The sequence below is a fragment of the Elephas maximus genome, chromosome 12, assembly GCF_024166365.1.
Source record: "Elephas maximus indicus isolate mEleMax1 chromosome 12, mEleMax1 primary haplotype, whole genome shotgun sequence".
Taxonomy (NCBI): domain Eukaryota; kingdom Metazoa; phylum Chordata; class Mammalia; order Proboscidea; family Elephantidae; genus Elephas; species Elephas maximus.
In genome coordinates this window covers 53258759-53273084 of record NC_064830.1, presented here as the reverse complement: position 1 = coordinate 53273084, position 14326 = coordinate 53258759, and the positions used below count along the sequence as shown (strand labels likewise).

The 14326-nt window shown below is 38.9% G+C and overlaps 1 protein-coding gene across 1 annotated transcript in view; it reads right to left on the bottom strand.

Annotated features, from left to right (window-relative positions):
• Positions 1-14326, bottom strand: part of TMOD3 (tropomodulin 3) — a 76366-nt gene that overhangs the window by 38374 nt on the left and 23666 nt on the right. Inside the window, exons 2-3 of the mRNA XM_049904830.1 lie at positions 13709-13910; positions 11275-11431 (exon numbers count right to left, since the gene is read on the bottom strand). Coding sequence (XP_049760787.1) covers positions 11275-11431; positions 13709-13834 — 283 coding nt within the window. The 5' untranslated portion in view covers positions 13835-13910. The remainder of the gene's footprint in view (positions 1-11274; positions 11432-13708; positions 13911-14326) is intronic.

Genomic DNA, 14326 nt, shown 5'->3' with positions numbered 1-14326 from the left:
GAACATACCAGATAAGGAAAATAACATAAGTAAGAGAGCAGGAAGGACAAAGATGAGTGGAGATCCATCAGGCTAATTCCTCACCCAAAGGAATAACAAGCGAATCATCAAAGGATATAAAGTGAGCAGTCTGAAAAGGATGTGCCATCTGCATGGTGAGTTTAAGCGAGCATTTCAGGTATCAACTGCAGCACCCAGGAAAACCACTTCTCAACATTCAGAGCTCATACAACATGACTACAAAAATAAGAGGCAGTTTTTATCTTGCACTTAGTGGAAAACAATTGCTCACTGGCAGTTACATAATCCCTTGGATTTAGGCAGGTTATAACCAGGCTCTTTCTGGCTTACTAAAGGATCAGGCCTGTCTTTCCTCAAATCATATATATAACAGGGTTAGAGAAACTTGTTTTAGAATAAGTGTGACTACAGTAAGTTTTCTGGAAAGCTATGGCTATTGTGAATCAGTAACTTGAAAAACCAAAAAGCAAACCTGTTGTCATCCAATAAATTCTGACTCATAGTGACCCTACAGGACAGAAGAGAATGCCCCATAGGACTTCCAAGGAGCAGCTGGTAGATTCAAACTGTTGACCTATTAGTTAGCAGCCATAGCTCTTAACCACCATGCCACCAGGGCTCCAAAGAACTTGGAAAGTATATGAGAAGTACCTAGTTTAAGGCAACCTGGTTAACCTCATCTTTAGTAAGTAGGGTGGGGCATGTGGGATTCCTGGGAAGGAAACTTAAGGGCGTTCCATTCTCAGGGTGGAGAAGGAAAAACAAGACAAAACATAGATGGCTGTATCCCAAGGGTCAAGGCCAATAAGAATAGGAGTGCTTTGCCAGAAAGGGAGGAGCCCAACCAAGGTAAGTAAACAGCTCATATGGAATTAGGTGGTATGCCTAATTCAATGTAGTGCACAAGTGCCAGCCGCTGATCTGGTCCCTCCATGAAATAAGGGACACTCAGGAATAACCTAGGTAATGATGAAGTGTGATGTTAGGAATGGGAAGGAGCTGTTCAGGAAATCAAAGCAAAAGGAAATTGAGTGAGAAATATTAAATAAACACTGGGGCAAATTTCTTTAAGTGACAAATTCATGACAAGGTTTATCTATCTTGAAGTTAGAATATTTAAAAAAAATAATAAAACACCAAATGTGATCCCATCAAGTCAATTCTGACTCATAGCGACCCTACAGGACAGAGTAGAACTGCCCCATAGGGTTTCCATGGAGTGGCTGGTGGATTCAAACTGCCAACCACTTGGTTATCAGCAAAACTCTTAACCACTGTGCCACCAGGGCTCCTAGAATACTCAAGATATGTAAAAATATGATGAGAAATATTAACCAGCTGTAGTGTCAACCCTCTGTGCATTTGCATATTCTCAAGAGCTAGATGAACACTCTCACTCTTGGTCTGTGTCTCAGTTAAATATTTTTGCAAAATTCTGAGGAAAAGGTAAAAAGCTACAAATTTCCAACACTTTAACACTGTATTTTTTAAGTAAAAGGAACATATACTGGAAATATGTTGTTTTAATTTTCTTAAACATTTAGACGAGCTTCTCGACACTTTGAACCCAGCAGACACAAAGAAAAAACATTTCCACTGATACCATGACACCATGAGCTTATTAAATTTATATTAATTTAAAAGGTGTATTTGTGGAGCCTACTGTAAATAAACATTGCAAAGAACAGGAATTCCAGAACACTTAATTGTGTTCATGAGGAAACTTTACACAGATCAAGAGGCAGTTGTTCAGACAGAACAAGGGGATACTGTGTGCTTTAAAGTCAGGAAAGGTACGTGTCAGGGCTGTAACCTTTCACCATACCTATTCAATCTGTATGCTGAGCAAATAATCTGAGAAGCTGGGCTGTGGGAAGGATTGTAGGAAGACTCATTAACAACCTGCAATATACAGATGACAAAACCTTGCTGGCTGAACCTGAAGAGGGCTTGAAGCACTTACTGATGAAGACCAAAGACCACAGCCTTCAGTATGGATTACACTTCAACATAAAGAATACAAAAATCCTCACAACTGGACCAATGAGCAACATCATGATAAAGAGAGAAAAGACTGAAGTTGTCAAGGATTTCATTTTACTTGGACCCACAATCAACAGCCATGGAAGCAGGAGTCGAGAAATCAAAAGACGCATTGCGTTGGGTAAATCTGCCGCAAAGGACTTCTTTCCAAGAGTTGAAAAGCAAAGATGTCATCTTGAAGACTAAGGTGCTGCTGACCCAAGCCATGACATATTCAACTGCATCATATGCATGTGAAAGCTGGACAATGAATAAGGAAGACCAAAGAAGAACTGATGCCTTTGATTTGTGGTGTTGGCGAAGAATATTGAATATACCTTGGACTGCCAAAAGAACGAACAAATCTGTCTTAGAAGTACAACCAGAATGCTCCTTAGATGCAAGGATGGCGAGACTGCATCTTACATACTTTGGATATGTTGTTAGGAGGGATCAGTCCCTGGAGAAGGACATCATGCTTGGCAAAGTACAGGGTCAGCAGAAAAAAGGAAGACCGTCAACAAGGTGGATTGACACCGTGGCTGCAACCATGAGCTCAAGCACAACGATTGTAAGGATGGCGCAGGACCGGGCAGTGTTTCGTTCTGGTGTGCATAGGGTTCCTATGAGTCGGAACCAACTCAACGGCACTTAACAACAACAACATGGACTGTCAAAAGAACAAACAAATCTGTCTTGGCAGAAGTCAACCAGAATGCTCCTTAAAAGCATCTTACATACTTTGGACATGTTATCAGGAGGGGTCAGTCCCTGGAGAAGGACACCATGCTTGGTAAAGTACAGGGTCAGCAGAAAAGAGGAAGACCCTCAATGAGATGGATTGATGCAGTGCCTGCAACAGCGGGCTTAAGCATAACAACGATCATGAGAATGGCACAGGACTGAGCAGTGTTTCATTCTGTGGTACACATGGTCACTATGAGTTAGAACCGACTCAACACCTAACGGTAACTGTAAATAATGCACTTAAAAACAGTCCTTAATATACCTTCTGTTAGCTCTGTCCTTACTAGCTGCCTAATGCCTTCTTTTTTGCTGTTAATAAAATTACAGTATTAAAAGTAGAACATTTACTAGTGTAGGACAAAATGCTCCCAAAACGCATCTAAGACATAACGCCTTGAACTTCACTTAATTAGGATTAATACCTTCTTCTCAGATGTTGACATGCTCTTTCAATTTTGTAAAAGGTAAAATTATAAACAATCACTTCACAAATCATGAAATGTAATTACTAATTTACCTACATATTTTAACTGTCAAGTGTCCTCAGTCTGTCTTTTTAAAACATTTTGAGATGATCTAGAAAGATAGAATTTGGCATGAATATAAAGTTGTTGTACTTGGTCAATACGGAAAATCCTAAAACATGCAATTTCCAGTTTTATTGGGTTCCCCTCTGCCATGGCCGGTTGTGTAATTTTAGCTTCAGAAACAAAGTGTGCCTTTGAGGGAAAGAGTAGCATAACAAGTATAATTACACCTACTCCTCACTTATCGACTATCTTATTCAATATTTTGCATTTACGACAACAGTAAAAAATCTACTATCTATTTTGCACATTAACAATGTATATCTGGCAGTAAAGAACACTGAAGTGAGAGTATTGCTGGCTTTGATGGTTAAGGTTATGTGTCATCTTGGCTGGGCCATAATTCTCAGTGGTTTGGCAGTTATATAATGATGTAATTTGGTAGTTATGCAATGATGTGATCTGGCAGTTATGTAATGATACAGTCATCTTCCACTTTGTGAGCTGATGTGGTCATCCTCCATTTTTGCATGTTGCTGGTTTTTACATAATGACTTGGTCTTTGGAACCTAAACATGTTGGTAAGTGAGGAGCGGGTTTAATTGTCATTTAGTAACTCTACATCTACTCACTTATCAACTATTTTGTTATCTGACATTATACATTTACAACAATAATAAAAAAATCTACTATTCAACTATTTTGTGCATTAATGCAGCAATGGCTGTGGAGTGCCCTCTCCTTTGAAGAGGGTTTCCAGGCAGCCTCCAGAAAGCTGGGCCATGTTGCCCAGTACGCTATGCTCCCTCCTGCCAGCAGGGGCACCGCATGCAGCTGCTGCATGGGGCCAGCCTCCTCCATGGCCACGGACTCCAAGTGGATGCACAGGCAGCACCAAGCCAGAGGGCGCCTATTCTGGGTTTCCAGCTCCTATGCGACCCGAGGCCCTGCAGCTGAAAATTACTGAGGGGCAGGAAGGGAGGAAAGAAAGAGGCATTGGCATTTGGAAGAGATGCGTGGGAGTTTAATAACATCCCAAAGTGAGCCAAATTGGTCCTGAAGCCTTCACTGGTGGGGCTGGGTGCTCGGCCAGGCTCCCAGCACCGTCAAGGAAGCGCTGAGCCTCACTGATTTGCCAGGCCTGGAGGGCAGAGCAAACTCAGGATCACGAACACAGGGTTTGCACAGGTGGAAGTGGAGCCCTGGAAGCAGCTCTGCGAGGGAAGCTCTGATCCAGCACAGGAGGAAGGGGAAGTGGTTAAGCCGTTGGCCCTCTAGTTACAAAGCCAAGCTTTGTCCCCTCCAAGGCTCCTTCTCTGCAGAGGAATAATCCAAAACTGGACTTGTCACAGTGATGAGCACATCAGTAAATCTCAGCTGGTATTATTTCTATGATCATGTTTTCTAAGTGGAAAAAAAAAAAATCAGACGAATGGTCTGAAAACACACACACACACACAAAAATCCTCCACTTGTGTATAATGCTGATTTTCACATAACAAACTAACTTGATTTTTGGAATCTAACCATGTTGATAAGTGAGGAGTGTGTGTATTTGATAAAGTAGTCAATGCTAATGATTGAATAACTAATTCTTTTAATGGTTTCCTTTTTTTTTTTTTTAAATAAAACTGAGTAGTCACCTGAGAGATTTTTAAAAATAACGTATTCCCTGAACTCACCTTTTAAGGTAAATAACAGATTGGCTTATAAAATAAAGAATATAACTTGTGAGTACTGTGCTCCTTTGAAAAAGCATCTATATGAGACCAAACAGTCAACATTTACTCTAAAGCAATGAGAAGGCAAAGGGGCAAGGAAACTAGATTACTAGAAATGGAACAACCAGAACGGAAATAATAAATATGCTGACAGACTCTGAAAAATGTAATCAATATCACTGAACAATTTGTGCAGAAAATTGTTGAAGGGGAGCCTAATTTGCCGTGTAAACCTCCACTGAAAAAAAATATTGTTAAAAATTAAAAAGAATGAAAAAATAACTTGTTGTTAGAAATCACTATGTGACCTTGGCCTATGACTTGGAAAGAGCTCAAGGAACTAAGTGACACTGCTATACCACTCGCTGGCACAGAAAACTAATATGGTCATAGGTAGTGAACTCTGAGACCAGTCAGCTTCAGTATGAAAAATGATTTAGCTCAGAAGCCAGTGATGCATTTTATGGATTCTAAATAGCCCAAGTGGTCCAAAGAAGTAAAACATTTTCCTTTCAACAGAGATAGGTTTGTTAGTGTTTTAATGAAAAATAAGGAGAACCTCTACTGTCTGGGAAGGTATCATCAGTCTGGGAGTCTATTTCTCCTCTGAAATAGCCATTAAGTAAAAAAACTGGGACTCCACCCAGGTGTTGAGGGCAAAGAGTCATGGGAAAGACATCTTAAAACAACAAACTTCTGGGTTTTCAGAGCTATTAGTAAGGACAGAATTCATGTTTAGCTTGATTGGGAGGTATGCTAACAAGATATAGATGAATTATTCCAAGGATCTTCTAGAATGTGATCAGTATCTTGGAGATAAGACCCAGAGAAAGGAAAGCTAATATGTGACTAAGGATACCCAAGGCTGATTTAAGGATGAGGGACTAGGGTGGATCTGAGAAGACTTTTAGCTTCTAGACTAAAAGACTTTTTGGCTTTTAGCTATATTTCAAAGGAGAGTTCTATCTAAGTCCCACAGTTGTTGAAGAGGAACTCTCCCTCCTTCAGGACTATGGCATAGTGACATGCTGTTAAGGCTTGACCTTGGCCAATCTTGGGTGGTGGCATTTGCTTCTGTTAGATGGATTGCTGAAACTCAAAAACTTATCTCTGTGGTTCTGGACCACTCCTCCATGACACTCAGCAGGCATTCAATAATGTTTTTTATACAATGGAATATTGTTCAGCAATAAAAAGACATGCAGTACTGATACATTCTACAACATGGACAAATTCTAAATTATGCTAAGTAAAAGAAGTCAGCCACAGAGGACCACGTATCGTATGATTCCATTTATATGAAATGTCCAGAATAGCCAAATCTATAGAAACAAAAAGTAAATTAATAGTTGCCCAGGGCTGTGAGACTTGTGGGGGATGTGTGGTGCTAGGGGTACAGGATTTCTTCTGGGAGCGATAAAAATGTTCTAAAATTGATTGTAGTAATGAATGCACAGCTCTGTGAATCTACTAAAAGTCACTGAATTGTACACTTTAAATGGATGAACTGTTTTGAACCTCTCTAACATCAAAATCTATGTTTTGCCACAGAGTAGATTTTGCAATATATATATATACCTGACAGAGGGTCTGTATCAAGAGTTTATTAAAAACTCCTAAAAGGCAGTAAGAAAAAAATGTACAGCCCAATAGAAAAATGAGCAACAGGTCCGAACAGGCAATTCATAAAAGAAGCTATTCACTGATCCAAAGAGTATCTAAAAAATTATTCAACCTCATTAGTCATCAGGGAAATGCAAATTAAAAGATACCATTACATACCTACCAGAATGTAGAGTAACAACAGCAAATTTGTCAAGGATCTGGGGCAACGTGAATTTTCATTCTCTCTTGGTGAAAGCATACAGTGGTACAACCATTTGGAAAACTGTGGGGCATATCTACTAAAACTCAAAATACACACTCTACAACTCCACTCCTAACAGAAATGAGAATGAACACATATACACACACCACAAGACATGTACAAGAATGTTCATAGCAGCATTACTTATAACAGCCAAAGCTGGAAACAGCCTAAATGTTCACCAACAGTAGAATGGATAAATAAATTGTGTTATAATCATATAGTAGGAGAATATATGGCAATGAAAATGAAGAAACTACTGCTAACATGCAGCAGCATGAATCTTACAACATAAATTACAACCCAGACTATATGATTCTACTTACATAAAGCTCAAAAACAAGCAACACTAACCTACTGTATTTAAAACTACATTGCAGGTTACCTTTGGGAAGCAGGGAAGAAAATGTGTGCAAGAGGGAGCCCAAAGGGGCCTTCTGGAGGTGCTGATAAAGTCTTGACCTAGGTGATGATTATATGGGTGTCTTAACTTTGTAATTCATTGAGCTGTACACTTATGATTTGTGCAGTTTCTGTAAGCATGTTATACTTCAATATCAAGTTCCTTATCTAAAATAATGCCATGGTCTTAATCTCTGCATCATAGCTGCCCACCAGCAGTATTTAATGGATAAATATATTTAAAAGAGGCAGTAAAAATACTAAACATAAAAAGAAAACTACTGTATCTTGAATGCAAAATTACTTGCTTTTTTAAATCAATTACTTCCATTTTTTCTGTTTTTCGTAATTTCATTTTTCGTTGTTGCTGAGAATATACACAGCAAAACACACACCAATTCAACAATTTCCATATGTACAATTCAGTGACAGTAATTTCATTTTTCAAGTTGTGCAATCATTCTCACTCTCCTTTTCCAAATTGTTTCTCCCCATTAACATAAACTCACTGTCCCCTGAAGTTCCTATCTAATCTCTTGAATTGCTGTTGTCAATTTGATCCCGACAGATCTTAAAAGAGCATAATGCTCAAGACAGATATTCTTTATTAGTTAAGCTAAACTACCATTTGGTTTTAAGGAGACTTCAGGGGATATTTTTGGTTTAAGGTTTAAAGATTATCTCAGGGCAATAGTTTCAGAGGTTCATCCACCCTCCATGGCTCCAGAAAGTCAAGAGTCCATTAGAATTTAAAATTCTGTTCTACATCCCCACCCCCTTTTTGATCAGGATTCTTCTGTGAATCTTTGATCAAAATGTTCAGTAATGGTAGCGTGGCACCATCTAGTTCTTCTGGTCTGATGGCAAAAGAGGAAGTTGTTCATGGAGGCAATTAGCCACATATTCTATATCCTCCTCCTATTCCTGACTCTCCTTCTTCCTCTGTTATTTCAGGTGAACAGAGACCAATTGTTGTGCCTTGAATGGCCGCCTATAAACTTTTAAGACTCCGAACACTACACAACAAACTAGGAGGTAGAACAGAAGCACTAAACATATTATTAGGCCAATTAACTGGGATGTCCCATAAAACCATGACCCTAAACCTCCAAACCAAGGAATCAAATCCCATGAGATGTTTGGTTGTACATAAGAAGCCTCAGCAGGTACTCTTTTGTTTTTTCCCCTTCATTTTTTTCTTATAAATCTAAAATCTAAAGCAAAAAATAAGATAAAGTTTTAAAAAGATAGAAAAGGATGAAGGGAAGGACAACACACAACACAGGGGAAGTCAGCACAGCTGGACTAAACCAAAAGCTACGAAGTTTCCTGAATACAACCAAACACTTCAAGGGACAGAGTAGCATGGGCGGGGGTCTAGGAACCATGGTTTCAGGGGACATCTAGGACAACTGGCATGACAAAGTGTATTAAGAAAATGTTCCTCATCCCACTTTGACGAGTGGCGTCTGGGGTCTTAAAAACTAGCAAGCGGCCATCTAAGATGCATCAATTGGTCTCAACCCACCCGGACCAAAGCGGAATGAAGAATACCAAAGACACAAGGAAAATATGAACCCAAAAGACAGAAAGCCACATAAGCCAGAGACTCCATCAGCCTGAGACCAGAAGAACTAGATGGTGCCGGGCTACCACCAATAACTGCCCTGACAGGGAACACAACAGAGAATCCCTGATGGAGCAGGAGAAAAGTGGGATGCAGACCTTAAATTCTAGTAAAAAGACCAGACTTAATGGTTCTGACTGAGACTGGACGGACCCCAGAGGTCACGGCCCCCACACTCTGTTAGCTCAAAACTAAAACCATTCCTCAAACCGACAGTACAGACAAAAGATTAGACTGGACTAAGATATAAAGCGATACTGGTGAGAAGTGTGCTTCTTAGCTCAAGTAGACACATGAGACTATGTGGGCAGTTCCTGTCTGGAGGTGAGATGAGAAGGCAGAGGGGGACAGGAGCTGGTTGAATGGACATGGGAAATACAGGGTGGAAAGAAGGTGTGTACTGTCACATTATAGGCAGAGCAACTAGGGTCACCTAATAATGTGTGTGTAAGTTTTGTATGAGAAACTGACTTGAATTGTAAACTTCACTTAAAGCACAATTTAAAAAAAGATACGAAAGGAAATAAAAACTGTTACACTATAGTTGAGGATATATCATTTTTTCTTATTGATACATTTGTTCCTTATTCCTTGCCTCTATCATTTCTTCCCTCCCATATTTCCTTATTTTCCACAATTCTTTGCTACTTTCTTTTCCACTTCCTCTAATCCGTCAAAATCTTTACCTAGGTAACTGCAGATTATGAAACAAGAGCATATTGGGAAGATTCCTGGTCAGCTTAGGACAAATGCAGTTCTCTTTCATATCTCTCATTTTCTTTTCCTCTTGTCCTCAAATGCCATATTTTTTTCTTACATTTCTCTTTGTTCTCTATTTCCAGTCTTCCTAATTATACCCCCAGAGTCTACCTGAAGCACACATGACAGTAAATGGTAATCAGTTAATATTTGTTCTCATAAAATTATGTTTTTTCTATATAAAAAGAATTAAAGTTATAAACTCTGTGTTTCAGGTATGGCTATAAATACAGACCAAAATATAACTGGCAATCTTTCCTATGGAAAATGCAAAAGAACTGATGCTCTTGCCTATCTTTGTGATTCTCCACACTCCAAAACTTGGCATTGACTTTCAACCATTTTTCTGGTCCAAAACACCTGAGGGATATGACAAGTTCATCTTTAACAGTTTTTTTTTTTTTTTAAGGAGTGATTCTCACTGAAAATGAAGAAAAGGTGGAGTCTAAAGAAAGAGTGGAAGGGCAGGGGATAAAAGATAATTTCGAAAAAGCCTGACGCAGACCTTGTGGAACCTCCACTATAAATGCAAGAATGTTAATAGAACTTACTACCTTCTCCTGCAGCTAAGGGGTAGCCATGTGACATAGACAGTTAAGATACATACCAAAATTCTTGAGGGGGGCTTTCTTCCCAAATAAAAAGCCAAAGCCTCACTAGGAGAAAGTTTTATGCTCTAACCTATTCTTCCTGCCTGGGCTAAGGATTCAGGTGCAAAATAGTGCCCGGTAGAGTTGATCATCAGCTCTACTACTGCTGCCATCCTTAGCACTCCATACACGATGCCCTAAATAAGAGTGCAAGTAGAATTTGGCTTCTTAGGCAAACGTGTATTCACAGCTGGCTACAGTCTGGCCACAGCCTAATAATTCAGTTTATTAGTTTTCAGTACTGGGAAGTTGAGTTATTACTAGACCTAAAAAGTCAGACAGTAGGAGCCACATGAAAAGCCTGAATTAACTAGTATTTGCTTTGAAAGCTAAGAAAGTTAACCTATTTCATGTTAAGTGCTACTATAGGTAAGATTTTTAAAAACACAAGTGCACTCTGTCTTCATGGAGGATACGCAGGATCAAACACTGCAATGGGAGGGACCCGGATTAGAAAAATCTCCTGAAAGTAATAGTTATGAAGCATTAACAATTGTTAGCATGAATTACTAAGGAAGGCTGTAGGATAGCCTTTTAAAAAAGTTTTGAAAATATGGCATGAGTTGGTTTACAGTATTCCACTATAAAGATAGGAGTTGGAACAGAACAGAGCTTTGATAACATTTGTATTCCATAACAGTGAATTAAAATTTTTACCTAAACACACATTTATTAGAGTAGGGAGCTAAAGAACTTTATACAAAATCATTGTGTAATAAAACCTCACAAAAAATCATTAACAAGAAACTTACTGTCCAACTTAAGGAAAAACGTAAATGAAAGGTCTAAAATATCTAATAAATGTTTATGTCAAGAGTATCACGTCTCTAAGATTACCAATGATGTACCTCTAAAAATATCACTTTCTTCATACCTACCTAATAAAAAAATCAACTGCTATCAAATAATGACTTCAAAATTCTGTGCATACCTTTTTTTTCTCCAGTGTAGGGCACATAGTCTTCCCTGTCCTTATGCTCCAATGCTTCCTTCTCCAGATATGAAAGGAGGTGTTCTCTATCAAATGGTCCCGTGGCAGACTTTGATGTCTGGTTCTTCTGTCGGAACCCTGCAGGCAGAAGGGCATTCTGCCGAAGAGAATGAATCAGTCATTATAACCACCAAGGATGCCAATGCAACGTGTTTCCATAAATTACCCGTGTAAGAAAGAATTATAGACGAGAATAAGCAAGAATTAGAAACTAGAATGTGGGGTAAGCATTAAACACGTCATCACCGGATTTGGGGGCAGCAATGAAAAAAATAAATCAAAGATTTTTTTTGATTAGGAAGAATTAACTTACATCATTATTAAAATACGCATGTATACATTTCCTTTAGAAAGTATGCTGCTAGTAGGAAACATCCTTTAGTTTCTAAATTTTCTGGTATGGTAATAAAGAAATAGTTTTTTTAACGCTTAATAACTACTCAGTACAGACTGTAAAGAGAGAATAATTTTATTAAAAAAGAATGTTAAAAGACTAGATACATCTTATTTCTTCTAATAACCTTTCTCATAAGTAAAACATGTATACAATACATGATATATCAGAGATTAATGTTTACTTACTTGTGTTTAAACAATGTGAAAGGTTCAACTTTTGCAGGTATGTGTATGTATATATACATACACACTAGGATACAGCTGCAGCAATCACTGTCAACAGGCTACACATGTACAGGGCACGCTGAGATACTCATAACCAGTGCCGTGTCCCTGGGCTTCAGGTGGGTACTCAGCTTTTTGAGTACAGGGACAGAAAGAAGTAATGCTCAGGACAGGAGTGTAATTGTGAAAAAAAAAAAAAAAAAATTTTTTTTTTTTCAAAATATGTTCCAGCAGGAAATAAATGTGTGGCAGTAACAAAAACATAGAGAAACTACCTCAATCCGTAAAAGATACTAAAAATCAATGTCTTGGTTCTGCATCCCACTTTGGAAAGTGGTGTCTGAGGTTTTAAATGCTAGCAAGCAGCCATCTAAGTTGCATCAATTAGTCTCAACCCACCTGGAGCAAAGTAGAATGAAGAACACCAAAGACACAAGGTAATTATGAGCCCAAGAGACCAAAAGGGCCACATAAATCAGAGACTACATCAGCCTGAGACCAGAAGAACTAGATGGTGCCCAGCTACAACCGATGACTGCCCTGACAGGGAACACAACAGAACCCCTAAGGGAGCAGGAGAGCAGTGGGATGCAGACCTCAAGTTCTCATAAAAAGACGAGACTTTATGGTCTGACTGAGACTAGAAGAACCTCGAAGGTCATGATCCCCAGACCTTCTGTTAGCCCAAGACAGGAGCCATTCCCAAAGCCAACTCTTCAGACAGCGATTGGACTGGACAATGGAATAGAAAATGATACTGTGAGGAGGGAGCTTCTTGGATCAAGTAGACACATGAGACTCTGTGGGCAGCTTCTGTCTGGATGGGAGAGGAGAGGGCAGAGGAGGTCAAAAGCTGGCTGAATTGGCATGAAAACAGAGTGGAAAGGAGGAGTGTGCTGTCTCATTACAAGGAGAGCAACTAGGAGTAATATAGCAAGGTGTATATAAATTTTTGTATGAGAGACTGACTTGATTTGTAAACTTCCAGTTAAAGCACAATGAAAATTAAAAAAAACAATGTCTTGGCATAAAGAAACATGTGGTAAAGAAAAGTAACCTAGCAAGTAACCATTACCTTCAGGTTAAGCAGCCATTAGTATCAGGCTCTACATACGCACGCACGCACGCACGTACACACACGGAAATAACAATCCACAGTAAGCCAAGGTTCTCTACCTCAGCCTTGTGTAATTTGTAAGACAAAAAGTATCACTTCCTATATTAAAACATATATTCAGGTCTGCTCCACGGTAGGCTGCAGTACTGCTGAAAGCCTACTTAGGTTTATTCTACCAATCACTAGAAAATTACTCAATTTCGTCAGTATCTTTCAGAAAGGTAATGATAGGTTTCAAGTCACGAAGGACCTTCAAGAGATGCTCTGTGCTGGAGCGAATCTGGTATAGAAGCTCTGAAGAAGCCCAGACGTTGGCACATATAAAAGAGTTAATCACTTGCTGCATTTTATCAAAAACATACCTCTCTGCACAGACAGAAAAGATTTCTTAGAACAGAGAAAATTTCAACAGAAGTTTCAAAATGAGGATGTTGGGGAAGAGTTTAGAATGCTCATATTAATGAAGACATGGAGGAGCTGGGGAGGAAGCAAAAAGCAAGTTCATTTAGATAAAGAGGAGGAGGAGAGTGGGTGGGACCAGGAGAATGTTCTGAAAAAACTAACTGCTGAAGGCAGCTACTTTGTCTCAAAGAATATGAAAAGTTGTTTCATTTCTCTTTGTTACCTAGAACCTACCTCTGGGTCAAGATCATCGAGAACAGTTTCCAGTTGCTTCAGTTCTATTTCTGACAGACTGCCAAGGAGCTCATCTTCATCAAGGTCCTTGTACTTCTCTAAGTCCTTCTGGAATGGCAGTGCCATAATGAGCAGTGTAGGAAGCCGCTTGATTTTTGCAATATTCAGTACAGGAGGAAGTGATTTCTACTTTTTCTTAAAACTATTGGAAAAGAATTAAAAAAAAATTAAGTCATCTCCACCTATTTAGATCCATTATTAGATTAAATAAAATAAAATTTCCATTAGTCATATATTATTCTTTGTCCATTTATCATACCCTGCCTTTATGGATCATTCATTGGCTTTACCTTTTGTCTTTTGTTGACCAAAAAGAAACTGGGGAAAAAAGGGAGAGGAATAAAATTCAAATCCATCAAAACAGCTAGTTGATAGAATTTAGAATTTCTAATAACTGAGTTCTAGAGGAAAAGAAGTGAAAATATGTGCTAAAGTAAAATTTTTCCATCAAGAGATTTTCAATGTATTGCTATCGGAGTACTCTCCCTAAGCACAGTATGTTTAAGGCATGCTTGTTTCACTGTGAACTGCCCCATAAATTGTTTAGAGGAACATTAT